Here is a 24,022-nt window from a genome sequence, read left to right on the forward strand (position 1 = left end):
CATGCTATAGAAAATAAACTATTTTATTTCATTATATTTTCTGGTTATTGTTTGTGTACTGTATCTAGAAATCTTCATCTTGCAGTCATTTTTTGCAGCTTTATTATATACCATTGCAGTTTGAATTAGGCACCTGCTCACTATTAGTACATGGTCTCAGGGCTGTCATGTACAGCCAGATCTTTTCCAATCAAAACAATACTCCATATGAATTTTAAACCTCATAGTTTATGGCTGATCATTTTTCTTTGTTTTATTTGTAATATGACTTAGAATAATCTCTCATGGTATATTTATTAATATAAAATCTTCCCTTTTTTGTGTGTTTGAAACACCATGTGTTGTGGTCCCCAAAAATGAGTTAGTATATTGCAGCATCTGCTGCCGTCTCCCAGCACTTGGACAGCTAAGCCACAGAGGTCTTAAAATATGGGCTAGTAAATTTTTTTTTTCTTTTCTCTCACTCACAGTTATAGTACGTGTTGCTCTTTGATAAATCAGCCTTATTATATTGGGCCTTTAAGATTTTTGCTTTTCCTAAACTGTTTCTACACAATACCAAAACCAAAAGTGAAAATTATAGTTAATTATCTGGAATACCTATGTATATGTGTGTGTTCAAACACCGAAACAATTAGAAAACTTTAAAGATATACTGGTCTTTATAATCACTATTTTTCATTCATATTCCCTTCATATTGGAAAGCAATTAAGATCCTACTAAAACCTATTTGTTAATAAATTCACTGGTATATATTAAGTACTAATTAAGTGCTTGGCACTGCAAAACAATGAATACGTATTGTATTTACATATCTCTTGAAGGAATATAGAAGAAATGTAAGAGTTCTATCAGATTTCATGAATCCATGGCCCAGGACTTGGGGGGAAAATAGAATAAAACTGTATGAAATCAATGCGTGAGGACAACAAACTTTAAAATAAGAAACATCTACCAATAGCTTTTCATCAGTTGTTGCCATGAATATACCAGCCATTATTAGAAAGAGCACAACTGTTGAAGTCAAAAGAGCCTGGGTTCAAATACTGACTCCATCATTTTTTAGATCTATGACTTCACCTCTCTGATCCTCAGTTTCTTCCTCTGTAAAGTAGGAATCTAGGAATAAGAACATCTCATTGGGTTACTCTGAGAAACAAAATAATTTAGAGAGAGCAGCTAGCAACTGGAACATAAGAGTTATTATCAATGTTATTTTTGTTGTTACTTTTTTTAACAACTTTATTTGAGTATAATTGCTTTAAAATGTTGTGTTAATTTCTGCTGTATCACAAAAATACATATATCTCCATATCCCCTCCCTCTTGCCTCTCCCTCCCACCCTCCCTATCACACCTCTGTAGGTGGTCACAAAACACTAAGCTGATCTCCCTGTGCTATGCAGCTGCTTCCCACTAGCTATCTATTTTACACTTGGTAGTGCATATATGTCCATGTCACTCTCTGACTTCATCCCAGCTTACCCTTCCACCTCCCCATGTCCTCAAGTCCATTGTCTAAGTCTGTGTCTTTATTCCTGTCCTGCCCCTAGGTTCTTCAGAACCATTTATTTTTCTTTTTCTAGATTCCATATATACATATAAGCATACAGTGTTTGCTTTTCTCTTTCTGACTTACTTCACTCTGTATGACAGAATCTAGGTCCATCCATCGCACTACAAATAACTCAATTTTGTTTCTTTTTATGGCTGAGTAATATTCCATTGTATACATGTGCCACATCTTCTTTATCCATTCGTCCATCGATGGACACTTAGGTTGCTTCGATTTCCTGGCTATTGGAAATAGAGCTGCAATGAACATTGTGGTACATGACTCTTTTTGAATTATGGTTTTCTCACAGTATATGTCCAGTAGTGGGATTGCCGGGTCATGGGGTAGTTCTATCTTTAGTTTTTTAAAGAACATCCACACTGTTCTCCACAGTAGCTGTATCAATTTACATTCCCACCAACAGTGCAAGAGGGTTCCCTTCTCTCCACACCCTCTCCAACATTAATTGTTTGTAGATTTTTTTGATCATGGCCATTCTGGCAGGTGTGAGGTGATAACTCATTGCAGTTTTGATTTGCATTTCTCCAATGATTAGTGATGTTGAGCATCCTTTCATGTGATTGTTGGTAATCTGTATATCTTCTTTGGAGAAATGTCTATTTAGGTCTTCTGCCCATTTTTGCATTGGGTTGTATGTTTTTATGATGTTGAGCTGCATGAGCTGCTTGTATATTTTGGAGATTAATCCTTTGTCAGCTGCTCAATGGCAAATATTTTCTCCCATTCTGAGGGTTGTCTTTTTGTCTTGTTTATTGTTTCCTTTGCTGTGCAGAAGTTTTAAGTTTCATTAGGTCCCATTTGTTTATTTTTGTTTTTATCTCCATTTCTCTAGGAGGTGGGTCAAAAAGGATCTTGCTGTGATTTATGTCATAGAGTGTTCTGCTTATGTTTTCCTCTGTTTTATAGTGTCTGCACTTAATTTCAGGTCTTTAATCCATTTTGAGTTTATTTTTGTGTATGGTGCTAGGAAGTGTTCTAATTTCATTTTTTTAATGTAGCTGTCCAGTTTTCCCAGAATCACTTATTGAAGAGGCTGTCTTTTCTCCATTGTATATTCTTGCCTCCTTTATCAAAGATAAGGTGACTATATGTGCATGGGTTTATCTCTGGGCTTTCTATCCTGTTCCATTGATCTATATTTCTCCTTTTGTGCGAGTACAATACTGTCTTGATTACTGTAGCTTTGTAGTATAGTCTGAAGTCAGGGAGCCTGATTCCTCCATCTCCATTTTACTTTCTCAAGATTGCTTTCGCTATTCAGGGTCTTTTGTGTTTCCACGCAAATGTTTTGTTCTAGTTCTGTGAAACATGCCATTGGTAGTTTCATAGGGACTGCATTGAATATGTAGATTGCTTAGGGTAGTAAAGTAATTTTCACAATGTTGATTCTTCCAGTACAAGACATGGTATATCTCTCCATCTCTTTGTATCATCCTTAATTTCTTTCATCAGTGTCTTATAGTTTTCTGCGTACAGGTCTTTTGTCTCCTTAGGAAGGTTTATTCCTAGGTATTTTATTCTTTTTGTTGCAATGGTAAATGAGAGTGTTTCCTTAATTTCTCTTTCAGATTTTTCATCATTAGTGTATAGGAATGCCAGAGATTTCTGTGCATTAATTTGTATCCTGCTACGTTACCAGATTCATTGATTAGCTCTAGTAGTTTTCTGGTAGCATCTTTAGGATTCTCTATGTATAGCATCATATCATCTGCAAACAATGACAGTTTTACTTCTTCTTTTCTGATTTAGATTCTTTTTATTTCTTTTTCTTCTGATTGTTGTGGCTAAAACTTCCAAAACTATGTTGAATGATAGTGGTGAGAGTGGGCTACCTTGTCTTCTTCCTGATCTTAGAGAAAATGGTTTCAGTTTTCACCATTGAGAATGATGTTGTCTGTGGGTTTGTCATATATGGCCTTTATTATGTTGAGGTAGGTTCCCTCTATGCCCACTTTCTGGAGAGTTTTTATCATAAATGAGTGTTGAATTGTGTCAAAAGATTTTTCTGCATCTATCGAGATTATCATATGGTTTTTATCCTTCAGTTTGTTAATATGGTGTATCACATTGATTGATTTGCGTATATTGAAGAATCCTTGCATTCCTGGGATAAAGCACAATTGATCATGGTGTATGATCCTTTTGATGTGCTGTTGGATTCCGTTGCTAGTATCTTGTTGAGGATTTTTGCATCTATGTTCATCAGTGATATTGGTCTGTGGTTTTCTTTTTTTGTGACATCTTTGTCTGGTTTTGGTATCATGGTGATGGTGGCCTTGTAGAGTGAGTTTAGCAGTGTTCCTCCCTCTGCTATATTTTAGAAGAGTTGAGAAAGATAGCTGTTAACTCTTCTTTTAATGTTTCTCCTGTGAAGCCACAGGTCCTGAGATTTTGTTTGTTGGAAGATTTTTAATCACAGTTTCAATTTCAGTGTTTGGTATTAGTCTCTTCATATTTTCTATTTCTTCCTGGTTCAGTCTTGGAAGGTTGTACTTTTCTAAGAATTTGTCCATTTCTTCCAGGTTGTTCATTTTATTGGCATACACTTGCTTGTAGTAATCTCTCATGATCCTTCATATTTCTGCAGTGTCAGTTGCTACTTCTCCTTGTTCATTTCTAATTTTGTTTATTTGAGTCTTCTCCCTTTTTTTCTTGATGAGTCTGGTTAGTGGTTTATCAATTTTCCTTATCTTCTCAAAGACCCAGCTTTTACTTTTATTGATCTTTGCTATTGTTTCCTTCATTTCTTTTTCATTTATTTCTGATCTGATCTTTATGACTTCTTTCCTTCTGCTAACTATGGGGATTTTTTGTTCTTCTTTCTCTAGTTGCTTTAGGTGTAAGGATAGGTTGTTTATTTGAGATTTTTCTTGTTTCTTGAGATAGGATTGTATTGCTATAAACTTCCCTCTTAGAACTGTTTTTGCTGCATCCCAAAGGTTTTGGCTCATTGTGTTTTCATTGTCATTTGTTTCTAGGTATTTTTTGATTTCCTCTTTGATTTCTTCCATGAGCTCTTGGTTATTTAGTAGCATATTGTTTAGCCTCCATTTGTTTGTATTTTTTACAGATTTTTTCTTCTAACTGATATCAATTCTCATAGCACTGTGGTCCAAAAAGATACTTGATCAATTTCAATTTTCTTAAATTTACCAAGGCTTGCTTTGTCATTCAAGATCTATTCTATCCTGGAGAATGTTCCAGGAGCACTTGAGAAGAAAGTGTATTCTGTTGTTTTTGGATGTAATGTCCTATAAATATCAATTAAGTCTATCTGGTCTAATGTGTCTTTTAAAACTTGTGCTTCCTTATTTATTTTCATATTGGATGATCTGTCCATTGGTTTAAGTGAGGTGTTAAAACCCCCTACTATGATGTGTTACTGTCAATTTCCCCTTTTATGGCTGTTAGCATTTGCCTTATGTATTGTGGTGCTCCTATGTTGGGTGCATAAATATTTACAATTGTTATATCTTCTTCTTGGATTGATCCCTTGATCATAATGTAGTGTCCTTCTTTGTCTCTTGTAATAATACTTATTTTAAAGTCTATTTTGTCTGATATAAGAATTGCTACTCCAGCTTTCTTTTGATTTTTTTTTTCCATACCTCACTTTCCATCTGTATGTGTCCCTAGGTCAGAAGTGAGTCTCTTGTAGACAGCATATATATGGGTCTTGTTTTTGTATCCATTCAGCCAGTCTTTGTCTTTTGGTTGGAGCATTTAATCCATTTACATTTAAGGTAATTATCAATATGTGTGTTCCTATTACAATTTTGTTAATTGTTTTCGGTTTGCTATTTTAGGTCTTTTCCTTCTCTTGTGTTTCCTGCCTACAGAAGTTCCTTTAGCATTTGTTGTAAAGCTGGTTTTGTGCTGCTGAATTCTCTTAGCTTTTGCTTGTCTGCAAAGGTTTTAATTTCTCTGTCGAATCTGAATGAGATCCTTGCTGGGTAGAGTAATCTTAGTTGTAATTTTTTTCCCTTTCATCACTTTAAATATGTCCTGTCACTCCCTTCTGGCCTGCAGAGTTTCTACTGAAAGATCAGCTGTCAACCTTATTGGGATTCGCTTGTATGTTATTTGTTCCTTTTCCCTTACTGCTTTTGATATTTTTTGTTTGCATTTAATTTTTGATAGTTTGATTAATATGTGTCTTGTCGTGTTTCTCCTTGGATTTATCCTGTATGGGACTCTGTGCTTCCTGGACTTGATTGACTATTTCCTTTCCCATGTTAGGGAAGTTTTCAACTATAATCCCATCAAATATTTTCTGAGACCCTTTCTTTTTCTCTTCTTTATCTGGGATCCCTATAATTCGATTGTTGGTGCATTTAGACCCAGAGGTCTCTGAGACACTATTTTTTCTGCCAGGTCACTTATCCATTCTTCTACCTCAGTTATTCTGCTATTGATTCCTTCTAGAGAATTTTTAATTTCATTTATTGTGTTGTTCATCACTGTTTGTTTGCTCTTTAGTTTTTCTAGGTCCTTGTTAAACGTTTCTTGTATTTTCTCGATTCTATTTCCAAGATTTGGGATCATGTTTACTGTCGTTACTCTCAATTCTTTTTCAGGTAGACTACCTAGTTCCTCTTCATTTGTTTGGTCTAGTGGGTTTTTACCTTGCTCCTTCATCTGCTGCATATTTCTCTGTTTTCTCATTTTGTTTAACTTACTGTGTTTGGGGCCTCCTTTTTTTGCAGGCTGCAGGTTCAATGCTCACGTTATTTTTGGTGTCTGCCCCCAGTGGGTAAAGTTGGTTCAGTGGGTTGTGTAGGCTTCCTGGTGGAGGGGACTGCTGCCTGTGTTCTGGTGGGTGGGGCTGGATCTTATCCTTCTAGTGGTCAGGGCCACGTCCAGTGGTGTGTTTTGGGGTGTCTGTGGACTTAGTGTGACTTTAGGCAGGTTCTCTGCTTATGGGTGGGTTGTGCTCCTGTCTTGCTAGTTGTTTGGCATGGTGCATCCAGCACTGGAGCTTTCTGGTCATGGAGTGGAGCTGTGTCTTAGTGTTGAGACAGAGATCTCTGGGAGAGCCCTCACCAATTGATATTACAAGGGTCCATGAGGTTTCTGGTGGTCCAGTGTCCTGGACTCAGCCCTCCCACCTCAGAGACTCAGGCCCCGATACCCGGCTGGAACACCAAAACACTGCCAGCCACACAGCTCAGAAAAAAAGGAAGAAAGAAAGAAAAAAGAATGAACAGACAGAACCCTAGGACAAATGGTAAAAGCAAACCTATACAGACAAAATCACACAAAGAAACATACACATACACACTCACAAAAAGAGAAAAAGGAGGAAAAAATACATATATTAAAAAAGAAAGAGAGCAACCACCCCAATAAACAAATCCAACAACATGAAACCAGAAAAAAATTAGACACAGAAAGCAAACCCCAAGTCTACAGTTGTCCCCAAAGTCCACCACCTGAATTTTGGGAACATTTGTTGTCTATTCAGGTATTCTTCAGATGCAGGGTTTATCAAGTTGATTGTGGGGATTTAATCTGCTGCTCCTGAGGCTGCATGGAGAAATTTCCCTTTCTCTTCTTTGTTCGCACAGCTCCTGGGCTTCAGCTTTGGTTTTGGACCCGCCTCTACATGTAGGCCACCCTCAGTTGTCTGTTACCCGCCCATACAGGAGGGGGTTAAAGTAACAGCTGATTAGGGCTCTCTTACTCACTCAGGCCAGGGAGAGGGAGAGATGCAGTAGTCATAATTGGAATGCCAGGTGAGCCTTCGGCGGCAGAGGCCAACAATGATGTTGTAACAGCCAGAGGCTCGTCATGTATTCTCCTGGGGAAGTTGTCCCTGGATCATGGGACCCTGGTAGTGGCATGTTGCAGAGACTCCCAGGAGGGGAGGTGTGGAGAGTGGCCTGTGCTTGCACACAGGATTCTTGGTGGCTGCAGCAGCAGCGTTAGCATTTCATGCCCATCTCTGTGGTCCAAGATGATAGCCGAGGCTCACACCCATCTCTGGAACTCGTTTAGGTGGAGCTCTGAATCCCCTCTCCTCACACACCCCAAAACAATGGTCTCTTGCCTCTCTGGCAGGTCCAGACTTTTTCCCGGACTCCCTCCTGGCTAGCTGTGGTGCACTAACCCCCTTCATACTGTGTTCACGCAGCCAACCTCAGTCCTCTCCCTGGGATCTGACATCCGAAGCCCAAGCCTCAGCTCCCAGCCCCCACCTGCCCTGGCGGGGGAGCAGATAAGCCTCTCAGGCTGGTGAGTGCTGCTCGGCACCAATTCTCTGTGCGGGAATCTCTCCACTTTGCCCTCTGCACCCCTGTTGCTGCACTCTCCTCCGTGGCTCCAAAGCTTCCCCCCCGCCACCCACCGTCTCCACCAGTGAAGGGGTTTCCTAGTGTGTGGAAACTTTTCCTCCTTCACAGCTCCCTCCCAGAGGTCAAAGTCCCATCCCTATTCTTTTGTCTCTGTTTTTTCTTTTTTCTTCTGCCCTACCCAGGTACCTAGGGAGTTTCTTGCCTTTTGGGAAGTCTGAGGTCTTCTGCCAGCATTCAGTAGGTGTTCTGTAGGAGTTGTTCCACATGTAGATGTATTTTTGATGTATTTGTGGGGAGGAAGGTGATCTCCACATCTTACTCTCTGCCATTTTGATGTTAGTTTCTTTTGTTACTTTGGAGTATAAAAAAGTACATTTATAGATCCATGGTTTAAAAAATAATAGATTAAAAAGCTAAAACAAATTTTTTTTTCCACTGAACTTGACTGATGACTCATTCCAACCTTGATGTTTCTTAATTTCTTAACTAAATGTCCACTGGCATAAAGAAATTCATATGTTAGGAAGGAGAAAAGTGTTCAAAACACATAAGTTCTGGAATATTCCATGTGTGTAATGTCTGGGAAATTTGATTTATCACAAAGATTATTGAACCCAGAATAAATTTGCACAGTTTATGTAATATGAGTTATACATATGCATGAAAATGTTATCATTCTCAAAGTTATGCCATAAACTGTAATGCAGATATTACAATGTGAATCCATATGTTTCAGGGATTCTTTTTCTTGTTTTTTTTAAATTAAAGTGTAGTTGATTCATAATGTTGTGTTAGTTTTAAGTGTACAGAATAGTGATTCAGTTTCAGGTTTTTTTTTTTTTTTAATCCCAGATTATATTCTGTTATAGTTTATTACAAGATATTAAGTATTATTCTCTGTGCTATATAGTAAGTCCTTGTTGCCTAACTATTTTATGTATATTACTTTATGTCTGTTAATCCCATATTCCTAATTTGTCCATCCAACCCTCTCCCTTTTGCTAGCCATAAGTTTGTTTTCTATGTCTGTGAGTCTGTTTCTGTCTTGTACATAGACTGGTTTATATTATGTTTTAGATTCCACATATACATGATACCATATAGTATTTGTGTTTCTCTGTCTGACTTATTTCACTAAGTGTAATATTGTCTAAGTCCATTCATGTTGCTGCAAATGGCAATATTTCATTATTTTTTATGGCTGAGTAATACTCCATTATATATATATATATTACACACGACATCTCTTTATCCACTCATCTGTCAGTGGACATTTAGGTTGCTTCCATGTCTTTGTTATTGTAAATAGTGCTGCTATGAACATAGGGGTGTATTTATCTTTTCAAATTAGAGTTTTCTCTGGATATATGCCCAGGAGTAGGACTGCTGGATCATATGGTAGCTCTATTTTTACTTTGTCAAGGAACCTCCATACTGTTTTCCATGGTGGCTACACCAATATGCATTCCCACCAACAGTGTAGGAGGATTCCCTTTTCTCCACACCCTCTCCAGCATTTTTTTTTATTTTTTGATGATAGCCATTCTAACTGGTGTGCGGTGATAATTCACTGTGGCTTTGATTTGCATTTCTGTAATAATTAACGATGCTGAGCATATTTTCATGTGCCTTTTGGCCATTTGTATATCTTCTTTGGAGAAAAGTCTGTTCAGGTCTTCTGCCCATTTTTCAATTGGGTTGTTTGGTTTTTTGTTATTGAGTTATATGGGCTGTTTGTGTATTTTGGAAATTAAGCCCTTTTCAGTCCATCATTTGCAAATATTTTCTCCCAGTCCATAGATTATCTTTTTGTTTTGTTTATGGTTTCCTTTGTTGTTCAAAACCTTATAAGTTTAATTACGTCCCATTTGTTTATTTTTGTTTTTATTTCTATTGCCTTGGGAGACTCACCTAAGAAAACATTCCTATGATGTATGTCAGAGAATGTTTTGACTATGTTCTCTTCTAGGAGTTTTATGGTGTCACGTCTTATATTTAAGTCTTTTAGCCACTTTGAGATTATTTTTGTGTATGGTGTGAAGGAGTGTTCTAACTTCATTGATTTACATGCAGCTGTCCAGCTTTCCCAATACCATTTGCTGAAGAGACTGGCTTTTCTTCATTGTATATTCTTGCCTCCTTTTTCAAAGATTAGTTGACCATAGGTGTGTGGGTTTATTTCTGGGCTTTCTGTTCTGTTCCACTGATCCATATGTCTGTTTTTGTGCTTACCCCATGCTGTTTTTATTACTGTAGCTTTGTAGTATTGTCTGAAGTCTGAGAGGGTTATGCCTCTAGCTTCGTTCTTTTCTTTCAGGATTGTTTTGACAATTCTGGGTCTTCTATGTTTCCATATAAATTTTAGGATTATTTGTTCTAGTTCCATGAAAAAAGTCATGGGTAATTTGAAAGGTGTCACATTAAATCTGTATATTGCTTTGGGCAGTATGGCCATTTTAACAATATTAATTCTTCCAATCCAGGAGTGTGAGATATCTTTCCATTTCTTTGAATCATCTTCAATTTCCTTTATCAACATTTAATAGTTCTCGGCATATAGGTATTTCACCTCCTTGGTCAGGTTTATTCCTAAGTATTTTTTAATGCAATTTTAAAAGGGATTTTTTTTTTTTGCTTTCCCTTTCTGATATTTCATTGTTAGTTTAAAGAAATTCAACAGATTTCTGTATGTTAATCTTGTATCCTGCTACCTTGCTAAATTTCTTTATCAGTTCTAACAGTTTTTGTGTGGAGTCTTTAGGGTTTTCTATATATATTATCATGTCATCTGCATATAATGACAATTTTACCTCTTCCCTTCCAATTTGGATAATTTTTATTTCTTTTTCTTGTCTGACTGCTGTGGCTAGGGCTCTCAATACTATGTTGAATAGAAGTGGTGAGAGTGGGTAACCTAGTCTTGTTCCAGATTTTAGCAGGAAAGCTTTCAGCTTTTCACCATTGACTATTATGTTGGCTGTAGGTTTGTCATAAATGGCCTTTATTATGTTGAGATATGTCCTCTCTATACCAACTCTGAGAGTTTTTGTCATGAATAGATGTTGAATTTTATCAAATTCTTTTTATGCATCTATTGAGATAATCATATGGGTTTTATCCTTTATTTTGTTAATGTGATGTATCACATTGACTGGTTTGTGAATAGTGAACCATTCTTGTATCCCTGGGATAAATCCGGTTAATAATGGTGTATGATACTTTTTATGTATTTTTGGATTCCGTCTGCTAATGTTTTATTGATGCTTTTTGCATTTATTCATCAGATATTGACCTGTATTTTTCTTTTTTTGTAGTTTCTTTGTCTAGTTTTGGTATCAGGGTGGTGAGGACCTCATTGAATAAATTTAGAAGTGTTCCCACCTCTTCAGTCTTTTGGAATCAGCTTTCCTTTTAGAACTGCTTTTGGTACATCCCATAGATTTTGTAAAGTTGTGTTTTCATTTTCGTTTGTCTCCTTTTCTAATGCCTTCTTTGATTTCATCATTGACCCATTGTTTTTTTCATGTTGTTTAGTCTCCATGTGTTTGTTCTTTTCCCATTGTTCTTCCTGTAGTTGATTTTTAGTTTCATATCATTGTGATCAGAAAAGATGCTTGATATAATTTCTATCCTCTTTATCGAGGCTCATTTTGTGACTTAGTATGTGGTCTATCCTAGAGAACGTTCCATGCACACTTGAAAATAATATGTATTCTACTCTTTTTGGATGTAGTGTCCTGTAGATATCAATTAAATGTAACTGATCTATTGAGTCATATAGAACCTCTGTTGCCTTATTGGTTTTCTGTCTGGATGATTTGTCCATTAACGTAATGGGGTGTTAAAATCCCCTACTATTATTGTATTATTGTCAGTTTCTCCCTCTATGTCTGTTAGTATTTGCTTTATATATTTAGGTGCTCCAACATTGGGTGTGTATATGTTAATGCGTGTAATATCCCCTTTCTGTATTGATCTTTTTATTGTTATATAATGTCCTTCTTTGTCTTTCTTTATGCCCTGTTTTAACGTTTATTTTAATAGATATGAATATTGTTACCCCCACTTTCCTGTTGCTTCCATTTGCATGCAATACCTTTTTCTATCCCTTCACTTTCAGTCTGTATGTGTCTTTTGCCCTGAAGTGAGTCTCTTGAATGCAGCATATTTCAGGTTCTTTTTTTTTTTTTTTTATCCTATAAGCCACCCTATGTCTTTTGATTGGAGCATTTAATCCATTGACAATTAAAGTAATTATTGATAGGTATGTACTTATTGCTGTTTTAATTTGTTTTCCAGTTGTTTTTGTAGCTCTTTGTTCATTTTTCTTTTTGATTTTCCTTTTGTGATTTGATGATTTTCTTTTGTAGTATGCTTGAGTCCCTTTCTTTTTAGCTTTTGTGAATCTATTGTATGTTTTTGATTTGTGGTTACCATGGAGTTCATGTATGTTGACCCATAACTACGTCTACTTGCTTTAAACTGACAATCATTCAAGTTCAAATATATTCTAAAATATCTACCTTTTTTACTCCCCTACCCCACATTTTGTGATTTTGATGTCCTATTTTACATCTTCATATCCTTTTACTGCTCATTATCGTTATACTTGCTTTTATAATTCTTTTATTGTTTTTAGTGTATGTACTGGCTTATTTAATTGATCTTCAATACTGATTATATATTTGCCTTTCCTCTGTGATTTTTTTTCCTTTCTTATAGATTCTTGCTTTTTTTCTACTTAAAGAAGATCCCTCAGTATTTCTTTTAAGGAAGGTTTAGTATTGCTGAATTCTTTTAGTTTTTGCTTGTCTGAGAAATTCTTTATCTCTCCTTTTATTCTAAATGATAATCTTGCTGGGTAGAGTATCCTAGGTTGCAGATTTTCCCTTTCAGGACTTGAAATATATCATGACACTCCCTTCTGGCCTGCAAAGTTTCTGCAGAGAAATCAGTTGAAAGCTTATTCCCTTGTAACTGACCCTTTGTTTTTCTCTTGCTGCCATAAGAATCCTCTCTTTATCTTTAACGTTTGCCATTTTAATTATGATGTCTTGATGTAGGTCTGTTTGGCTTCATCTTTTTTGGGACCCTTGGCTCTTTCTGTATCTGGATATCTGTTTCCTTCTTTAGGTTTGGGAAGTTTTCAGCCTTAATTTCTTCAAATACATTTTTGATCTTCTCTCTCTCTTCTCCTTCTGGAACTCATACCATGCATAAAATTGCTTGCTTTATATTTTCCAATAGATCTTATATGTTGGTTTCATTTTTTATTGTTTTTTCTGTCTGCTCTTCTGATCGGGTGGTTTCCATTATTTTATCTTCCAGATCACTTATTCATTCTTCTGTCTCATTTAATTGGCTATTTATTACTTCTAGACTGCTTTCTTTTTCTTTTTCTTTTTTTTTTGAAGTATAGTTGATTTACAATGTTGAGTTAGTTGCATGTGTACAGCAAAGTAATTCGGTTATATATAGAGAGATAGATATATAGATATATCGATATATTCTTTTTTAGATTCTTTTCCATTATAGGTTATTACAAGATGCTGAATATAGTTCCCTGTGCAGATTGCTTTTTATCTCTGAAACTGAATTATCTATTTTTGATTGATTCATCTGTATAACTTTTATTTCCTTGTCACAGTTATCTGTGTTTATATCAATAATCTTTCTTAATTCAGTTAGCATTTTTATTACCACCTCTTTGAAATCTGGGTCTGTTGAACCAGTAAGGTCTGTTTCATTATATGTTCTTTTGGGGGTGGGGGGTCTCTTGCTCTTTTAATTGGGAGTAGTTCCTCTGCCTTTTTATTTTACTTAACTTTCTCTGTCTCTATGAATTTGGGAGAAACAGTTCTCTCTTGTGGTCTTGAAGGGGTGTTTTTATGTTGGAGCATCATTGTATAGACTGTGTGTTTCCAATAGTTTTGGTGGTAGGGCTGGTTTTGGTATGGAAACCAGCTATATCTTTCCTCGGTGTGTGCTGGCTGTTATCTCCTTGATAGGGGGTGTGGTTTGTGTTGGGGGATTTAAAGCCTGTGTAGGATGTGAGGCAGGGCTTCCTCTCTGCTCTGTGGTTGTTACCATCCTGTCAGGGTCAGGGTCTGCTCCCCAGCTCTTGGGGTGGAAGCCCTGAGGGTCAGGTTCAATAAGGCTTCATTGCCCTTAAGTGTGTGATTGCTGAAGCAAGTGAGGTCCATGCAGTCACAGCGAACCTATGTGCCTCCCATGCAGGTGCCTGCAGTTCCACTCAGAAACAGGGAAAGCCCTGTTGTGTTCGTCCCAGATCTAGTGCAAGGCTGTGGCCTGGGGGTCAGGGTGTTATTGCTGCAGGAATTGAAGCGGCTGTGCTGCCACCTGAGATCTGGGCTGCCTTGTGGCTGACTTCTCCCAGGACCTGTCTGCCCCAGATCCAGTGCTAAGCTGCCATGTGGAGTGGGCGGAGCTGGGTGCTCTCACTGGGAAACAAACCACTGAGCACACCTGAGCACGTGGACAAGGGCCACCACTGCCCCGCCAGGTCAAATCCCCTTCTGTCTCTGTGTAGCCAAACCATGTCTTTGTCCAGATCTTGCACCAGGCTGTGGTGTGGAGTGAGCAAGACCAGGGTGTTTGCCCCTCCAGATTGGAAAGTGTGGCGGAGGCAACAGCTACCAGTGCCCTGACTGTTAGCACACCAGCACACACATTCCTCGCAAGTAAAGTCCCAGTTTCTGCAGCCCTTCTGTCTGTCTCAGAGGATTTCCCAGCAGGCACGGGGGCTCCTCTCCTCTGCACTGGACCCCAGGACCGGGACGCCCAGTTTGTGGCTTGACCTGCTCACTCCCAGGGCAAGGGTTAGCCGTGCAGACTTTCTCCTTTCTTCAGATCCTTCCCAGGAGCACAGGTCCCAGACCAATTCCTTTTTTCCCACCCTACTCAGTTAAGTAGAGATCTCTCTTGCAGCTTTGGTTGTATAGGAGTTCTGTCAGTTTCCAGTTAGTTTTCCATGAGAATTATTCCATGTGTAGATGCATTTTGATGTGTTTGTGGGGGAAGGGGAGCTCCACGTCCTCCTACTCCACCATCTTGGTCCCTCCTTCTTTTTTTTTTTTTTTTTTTTTATAATTCATAGTACTGTAAAAATCCTACCAAAAACTGGTTTAGATTTAAAGCAGTACTTTGAGAAGCCAGAAGATGGCACTGATTTCTAAGAATTGTGCATCTAAAAAGAATGTGCTGCTATGAATTCTGATCATTTATCATTTCTTTACCTGATGGGAATTATGATGCTTTGCATTTTCATCAGTTTTCTTATCTCAATGTAAAATTCTCTTTGCTCTTAACTTTTCTCTAACAATTAGATGAAGAAGTGAGAATGGTAGGAATTATACATCTACATAGAATATTTGAATGATTTAGTATGAGCAAGAATTGACAATCAACTAACTATATTTATTTCATGTTTTTTACCTGTGGGTGAATTGAATATTATAGATCCATTTGAATAGACAGCTTTATTTTATTCATGAATTGAGTATATTTATCTTGGTTCAGAAAGAAGAGATGTGTATGTTTTTTGTACAAGCATCTCAGAAGATTTATTTCTACTCCCTTTAAATGAAAATCACATTTTTGGGTTATATCTTTTTTATTTCTAAATGATAAACAGTGTGGATGCATACTCCACAAGGAGCTTCTTCAACAACAGAAATACCAATAACAACAATGATCATGTACATGGTTTTATAACCTGATTGCATTTGTGCAGGATATTGAGCTAAATTTACTGCTATCTTATTAAGAAGTTAAAAACAAAACGAAGAAAGATGTTTATACTCAAATTTACAAAAGAAACCTGGAGAGGCAAACAGTGGTCCTATATTTTTCCAAATTTACCCATCTGCCCAAGGATATATTAATTTTCCTGGCAAAATTAAATGTCTGTTTCAAGGTACTCTATGCTGCTGAACAACATGCTTGTAAAATTGGTATACTAGAGTCTTTCTAAATCAGCAGTTTCCAGAGTAAATCCATCTACCATCTGTTGCTTCATTAAAATACACAATAGAAAAGGAAAAACTGAATTGGATTTTCACTAGGTCAGTGTTACCTGGTGTTCACTCTGCAGCCTATATAAAATATAGAATCCAAGTAAAAATCAACCACAACTTTTTTTGTCTTTTGTGTTTGTATAAAAATGGAGCAATGAGTTTTATTTCAAAAAATAGATTTAGACAAGACAATCTATTCTGAAAACACTGTTCATTTTCAAGAAATCTTCCTTAATGAATTTAAGGAATTTTTTTCAAGTCTATATCGCAAAATTTTAAACACCATTGTGAGGGAATCATACAGATATTTTGTCATGTAAAAGCCAAAATTTTTTGTCAAAAACTATCAATTACCCCAAGAAAAATATTTAGTATTTTGGCTTACAAGTTACAAAAGACATTATTATCAAGTATTAAACAGAAAACAATGTTTATAAGATAAATCTTTTGAAACTGTAGTTGTATTTATATAACTTAGTTATGAAAAACAACCAACTCATCAAGTCGGGAGTCCCTGGCTTTGTTTTCAGTATCCATATACAATATATTATCTGAATTTTTGCCCACACTAAAAGAATTAAGATTCTAATGTTTTTGCAAAAATCCAGAAACATTCTTATTCTTTAGTGGCAAATGGCTAGAAAAATGCAAAAAAAAATTTTTGAACAAGCAATGATGAGCATTGGTGATGTTGTAGAAATTCTATTTCCCATCTTCATCCAATAGCTCCAATTTTTCCCTCATCACTTAAGAACAGAACAGTTAAGATACTAGATAAATAATAACATCAGAAAATAACATATGTATGTCACTATGCTTTCAACACTATGTTAAGCCCTGTATATGTATGCATTCAACCATTTGATAAATACGTATTCTGAACCCACTTGAGCCAGGCACTCTCACACATCCTGGAGTCCATGAGGGACAGGCAAACTCTCTGTCCTGAAGGAATTACAATCTAACTGGGGAGAGAGACAAGTTAAAGTAAATAAATAAATAGCATATAACGTAATTAGGGTGCAGTAAGCAAAGCAGGTTAAGGAACTAGAGAGTACGGGGACAGGAGGAGATTGATAGTTTAATAGGTTGGTCAGGGAAAGCCCCTGTGAAGAGGAGACACTTGAGCAGAGTCTTGAAAGAAGTGAGGGACAAGGCCATGCACCTCTGGGGGAGAACACATTTCAGGCATCGGAAACTAGAGGAGCAGAAACTCTGAGCATGTTTGGCTTGAGAAACACAAAGAAGTTAAGATGGTTGGAGCAGAATGAGCAAAAAGAAATGGGTATATAATAAATTTGAAGAGTAGGGGCTTTAGGCTATGCTAAGGAATTTTTTTTTAATTCAAGTGAAAACGCTGGAGGACTTTTAATATGCAATTAATATTAAAAAGGTTGCACTGGCTGCAATATGGAAGAGAGTCTATAAGGGTACAAGGTGGCAAAGGAGAGCAGGTAAAAGCAGATACAGAAATACAATTGTCCAAGCTAGGGAGAAAAATGCATTGAACTTTGATGGCAGTAATGGAGGTGGTGAGAAGCAGTGGGATTCAGGATACATTTTGAAGATGAGGTTAACAAGATTTGCCAATTGACTGGTTGAGGTGGCAGAGAGAGAAACAATTTAAGAATGATGACTAGTTTTTGTTCTGAACAAAGACAAGGAAGACTGAGGAAGAGATACGGTTGGCAGGGATTGGGTTATAAAAAGATGAGAATAAAGAGTTCTTCCTCGTATATGTCCAGTTTGAGATTCTTGTTGGATGTACAAATGTATGTCAGATATCTAGTAGGTAGCTGGATATACCAATCTGGATCTCTGGGAAGAAGGCAGAGGTGGAGACCATTACTCAGGAGTCATCAGACAGCAACGGTGGGAGGAGGAGGAGGAGCAGTTCAAGGTGGAAAGAACACCAGGAGAACCCAGGTGAAGAAGGCATTTCAAGAGAGAAGAAATAATCAACTATGTCAACTGTTTCTGAGACAGAATAAGATAGAAACAGAGAATTGAGGTTGAATTTAGAAAGATGGTGGTCACAGGTGACCTAACAGAAGTTTCAAAGGAAAGATAGAAAAGATAACCTGGCTGGAATGAAATCAAGAGTGAATGGGTGGTAAAAAGTTCAGAGAATCATAGAGAGACTATTTAGAAAAGTCTTACCATAATGATGGGCAGAGAAACAGGAGCAGCTGGAGAGGAAGGTGGGGTTGAGGAAAGCAGTGTGTCAGATGCAGATATTCGAGCGTGTCTGATGTTGAAGGGGATGATTCCGTAGAAAAGAATTCGGTGTCTCCTGGGAAATAGAAAAGAGTTGCTGGAGTGCTGTCTTTCACACAAGGAGGGGTGGATCCAACACCAAGGCAGAGTCGGTCTGGTAACCGGAGGGAAGGCAGAACACGCGGATCAAATGAGTGCGTGGAGAGCAGGAAGGTTAAAGTTCCATGATGAAAGGATGGGTACGTCTCTGTTCTTAGAGCTTATTTTTCTCAGTGGAATAAGAAGCAAGATCATTAACTGAGACAGAGATGAATATCAGATGCTTCAGAGGAGAAAAGAGGAGGCATAAATTAGTCACCCTAGAGACTGGGAAAAGGCAGTAGGATTGCAGGGCTGGTGCGAGAGCTTTGCCCACCTGGGAGACGTGGTTAGCTCAGGTGTGTTTCCTGCATCCACGTGCCTTTCTCACCTTTCACAAGAAGTTAGGTACTTATTATCCTCATTTTACAGATGAAGAAACTAAAACAGAGAAGTTAACTTGCCCAAGTTCACACAGGAAGTGAGGAAATCCAGAATCCAGCCTGAGCTGAGGCTCCAGCGGCCTCCCCTCCATCACCCTGCCAACAGCCTGCGTCTCACCACAGGAAGTGAGGAACGGAAGATGGATCTGCCATCTGAGCCCAAGAGATGTCTTCGTCCCACATCCCAGGAGCTCCTCTTGCCCACTTCCAGGCACAAAACTTCAGTAATTCAGATGAAGAGGACTAACTACAGAATGCTTATAAAAGAAAAAAAAAAAATACAGTAACATTTAAAACAATAATGGTTGGGCTTCCCTGGTGATGCAGTGGTTGAGAATCTGCCTGCCAATGCAGGGGATACGGGTTCGAGCCCTGGTCTGGGAAGATCCCACATGCCGTGGAGCAACTAGGCCCGTGAGCCACAACTTCTGAGCCTGCGCGTCTGGAGCCTGTGCTCCGCAACAAGAGAGGCCGCGACAGTGAGAGGCCCGCGCACTGCGATGAAGAGTGGCCCCCCGCTCACCGCAACTAGAGAAAGCCCTTGCACAGAAACGAAGACCCAACACACCCAAAAATAAATTAATTAATTAATTAATTTAAAAAATAATAATAATAATGGTTATTTCTCTGCCTTTACTGGGAATGAGAAAAATTTACCTTAGTAAATTTTCTAGAAAACAGAAGTTTATACCGTTTTTGTGGTAATTTTTGCTAAAATGTGTTCTGTAGGCATAATAAAACACACTGTGCAGAGATTCTACACCAAGCCACAGCAGAGCATGTATTAAGTAAAGATTATGACTGTCTCCCTTTGTGAGGGTTTCTAGAATTTTTAACGACCCTAAGATATTGAGATATGTTAGGTCTTTGACTGCCTGAGATGTTCCTTCACTGCTTCCTCACAGCAAATCATTTATTTTTACTTCAAATCTCATCAATCCCTTTCCTTCCTCATTCCCAATCCACTGCTGTCACTTTAATAGCGCTGAAGGAAAAAAATGCATAAGTTCACATTTGGAAGCCATGAGGCAACTAGGATTAAAAAAGAAAAAATGCATTTAGCAGCCCTAAAATATTCTCCTTGTAACCTGTTCAGTCAGTTGATCTGATGAGGACTGGTGGTCCCAGAGTCTGATCTGGGAATTTGTGTAACAGAGGAACCAAATTCACTCAGCGTCGCCTGGTTAAGATCATAAAGGGCTTACTGTAAAGAACTGGAAAGAATCATTCCTGAGGATGGAAGCCCTCTTCCTCCTAGTCTGGACCCCTCCGTGTCCTCCTGCCCGATCCAGCAGGAGGACGAACGTGTGGCTGAGGACACAGGGCCCTCTGAGTGTGGACCACAAAGACATTCTTTGACCCTTTCTGATTCTATTGCTCCCCGAAGGGGCTTCTCTTTTCACAGGCTCAAAGTTACCACAAGACAAAGGCCCTTGCGGTAAGTCAAAACTAAGGGTTTAGAGAAGGCACTTGCCTGCCGGGAGCCACGTGGTTCTCCCCAGGGCTGTTCAGCAGATAGGAAGGGAGCTACCTGTGTAATTTTGTCTTCCTGGAGGCACATTTCTAAAAGTAAAAAGAAACAGGTGAAATTTATTTTAATAATACATTTTATTTATCCTGATATGTAATGAATATAGAATATTATTAATAAGATGTTTGCATTCTATTCTCCATACCAAGCCCTTCTCTACACCAAGTGCAGTCTGAGATCGCAGCTGCATATGGTGTAGAGCTGTCATTGGTCAGCGTGGCTTCAGACCAAGAGACTCCAAGCACATGACAGATCCCCCCCTGTGAGCATGGTTACCCTCCGCCGTCACTGTTCAGCCTGCTGCTTTTTAGTACTGGCACTGATAACACATTTCTATTATTAACTGTTCCTATCAATATCACACTGTTACCATTTTCAATGAGTCACCCACCCATTCGCTTACATTGATGACTCAGTACAAGCTGAACTCATTGTTAGACTTCCCAATGTCCTCAAAGTCCTCACTATCATTCTTGACCAAAGGTTGCTCCTCCAGCTCCCACTGTCTAATCCAGCCTTCACATTCCATCATTACAGTGATATTTCTAAAAGGCAACTTTGATCTTTGCTTAACTACTCAAAATTTATGAGGAAAATATCAAACCCTTCATAATTTGACCCCTGTCTTAACTATCTCATTTCATTTGCTTCCACTTTCCTTTTTATACTTCATTCTAAAACTTGCAAACTCCATGGGTTCCCTGAGTATGACATGCTTTTTGGCCTCCCCATCTTAGAATAAGCTGTTCTTTCCACCTGAAATGATCTTTGCTTGTCAGCTGCAGGTGAACTCCTGTCATCAGCCAAGATTCAGTCTAGTTCAGTTGAGTAATTTAACTGACCACACACTAGTTCCTTGAGGGTAAGGATTGTTCTTTATTATCCTTGTGTCACCAATACCTAGCTCAGGGTCAGATAGTGAACTACATATGTATGTGTTGATCTAACTTAAATGTACAAAAACTTTTAGTAGACTCAGTTGTAAATTATTAACAGGAAGAAAGGTTATAAAAGAAAGACATTCCTATTTGTAGTATTTAATTGAATTCTATTTTAACTGTTTTTAATGCCAACATTCAAACACCGTCAGTATTTTTATTTTGCTTCAATTCCAGTTAATTTTATTTAATTTCCTTCAACCATCCTACCTACAGAACCACTGAAATCCCTGATGGGAAGTCTTATTATCTCTGAAACACAAACCACCAATTACTTCATTAGATAAAAATATATATATAAAAGGTGGTATGTCTCAAAATCCTAATTCAGATTCTGGTGAGTTTTGAGAAAATGTATACTTATCCTAGGACACACATCCCAAGGAATAAACTGATAAGATTTTAATAAAATATCAAAATGAAGTATTCAGCTGATTCCATACAAATCCCTACATGAATAATTACGTGAAACAAGCAGAAATAAAAGCTTCTGATAAATAGAATTCTTTTTCCCAGGATAGCAGAATTATTTGCTGTATAAACAATTATAACCAGACATAACAACTCTTTTGTTTTAAGTGTTAAGTACCAGAGTGAGGATATTTCTTAAGGTTTGTAAAAATTCTAGTTTTACAACTTCATGAGAGAACCACCACCTCTTGAGAAGGGAGCATTATAAAGTAATCAAGACAAGTTCTTCTTCCCTCTATTGAGCTGTCTTGAACCAATAAAGATAGATTCTAGGAACATCCTTTAATCTGGGGATACCATTCACAGTAGTCAGGATGGGGGTCAAAATCCCCCTTCCTGTTCCCTGTTCCCCTTGGAGTGAGGAAATAAAAGCCAGCTGGGACTACTTATGAAGGAAACAGAACAATGAAAGAGAAAATGTGGATACAAGATTAGAGGCAGGATGAAAAGAGAAGCTAGCTGGCAGATATCACCCCTCAACTAAATCTTATTTGTCTGCACTGGCCCTTATATTTCTGGGTTTTACCATTTCCTGTTTCTACTAAATCTCCCTACAGTTTCAGGCCTATTGAAACCCACGCTTTCACTATCTAACATGTGTCTGAACAAAGTAAGGAAGAGTATTTCTTTTAGACAACGATTTCACTTCAAGGAAATTTCAGGTCATTCACAATATGGTGATGGAAACTGATCCATTTCCTTCCCATCTCTTGGCCTTCCTACCCCTGACCTTTGGCTCTTAGAAAAGTGAAGGGTTAGAGAAGCTCGGTTTGTTCCAAGCTCTGAGTCCCTCTGTAAGTCATATCCGGCACTTGGATGCCAAATTATGGTTACAAAGCACCTAAGCAAATACTTTGACTGCCTGTGATTTTTTCTATTTCTAAAATTAATCTCCAAAATGTAGGATTTTGCTTTTTAAGTAAATTCTTCATGTCAAAAGGGTATGTGAGTTAAAGGATTATACACAGGATCTCAAAACACTACACTTCCTTTGTTCTGGATTTGAATTCCCTATCGAGTCTCTGAGTTGCTCAATGCTGAAGGGCACATAAGAATAATTAATGTGATAGTAAACAGACTATGTGGCGAGATGCAGCAGCAAAACACAACCCTCCTCTTACAAGTCCATGAACAGGCTTGTTTTAACTGTTTGCTTTGGGCTTCTCCACAGCTGTTCACATCATCCAGCCCAGGCTCAGTGGGATGGATGCCTTTGGATATACCTCGTTCCTGGCTTATTCGCAGGTGCCAGACATCATCTATGATTACGAGTTCCACTTGAAGTTTCAGCTGGCAAACAACCACTCAGCAGTGCAAGACAACTTGATATTTTTCACCGGACAGAAGGGCCATGGTAAGATTACCTGAACCCTCTAGGGCTTGCTTAGGTTTTTTTTAACAATACTTGAGAGATTCCTCAGGGACTATGGCTGTGAGTGAGGCAGGCACTTGCCTGGAACAGCCTCCTCCTGTCTGCTGCTCAAGCATGTACCTTGTCCAAGGTGTGTAGCAGCCCTTGACCCCAAAGCCCTGTTCACACCAGGCCACCTCTTATAATCAGGGAATTGTAACTCCTGCCAGCAAACGCAAAGACAGAGAAGGGGGCGAGTCACACGAGAAGTGAGCTTATCGACTGGTCCCGTCCTCTGTTTCTTTGCATTTCCACAGAGAAGGAGAGAAGGGAAATTCCCAGAAGGAACACATTTTACCATGTGTCGTGAAACGGGAATGGTTGTCCTCAAAAAAAACCATCCCAAATTAAAGGAGCAAGAATTTAAGAAAGTGCTGTAATCATGTACTCCAGTGCCCTTCAATTGGTGAGAAAGCAATTTATAAGCTAAATCTGTGTGTTAAGTAGAAACCAGTTTACACACGTGGGATCAAGGAAAAGCATGTATGTTTTACTCCCAAGTCAGCAACTAACTAGTTAAGCAATTAAGCAGCTATCTTCTCTGAGCTGGGGGTCCTCCACTGTGAAATCAAAATGTTACACCAGAAAATGACCTTTCTCATCAGTAATTCTACAGTGCTAGGGGAACTAACGAATTCTGTCCTTTTCAGCTCGCCCAATGCCTGTTTCTGTATTAACACGTGTCTGAAAGAAGCCCACACCCCAAGGGAAGGGTGGTGTGCAGCCTCGCCCCGCCTCTGGGAGGACGAGGGCTGCTTTATCGCATGAGTGCTCTCCTGCCTCTGAGCACCATATGTGCTCTCCCCTCCCCACCCTTGGCGGGAGATGCCTGTCAAAGTGGTGAAGAGAGCAGGCTCTGGGCCTGAAAGGTAGGTTTGAATCTGGTCTCCACCACTTACAAACTACACGTCAAGTTACTTAGTGTCCCTGTGCCTCAGTCTCCTCTCTGTTCAAATGCGTATAATGATGGTGATTCCCCGTCAGAGCTGGGATGACGAACAGGGTTAAGACATGGACTCAGTATCAGG

General features: G+C 38.4%; 1 protein-coding gene across 2 annotated transcripts in view; it reads left to right on the forward strand.

Annotated features, from left to right (window-relative positions):
* Positions 1-24,022, forward strand: part of EYS (eyes shut homolog) — a 1,775,980-nt gene that overhangs the window by 1,649,966 nt on the left and 101,992 nt on the right. For both annotated transcript variants that reach the window (XM_057527983.1, XM_057527984.1), the window contains exon 35: positions 22,755-22,937. In XM_057527983.1, the coding sequence (XP_057383966.1) occupies positions 22,755-22,937 (183 nt within the window). The remainder of the gene's footprint in view (positions 1-22,754; positions 22,938-24,022) is intronic.

This window comes from Balaenoptera acutorostrata, chromosome 14, assembly GCF_949987535.1.
Source record: "Balaenoptera acutorostrata chromosome 14, mBalAcu1.1, whole genome shotgun sequence".
Lineage (NCBI taxonomy): Eukaryota > Metazoa > Chordata > Mammalia > Artiodactyla > Balaenopteridae > Balaenoptera > Balaenoptera acutorostrata.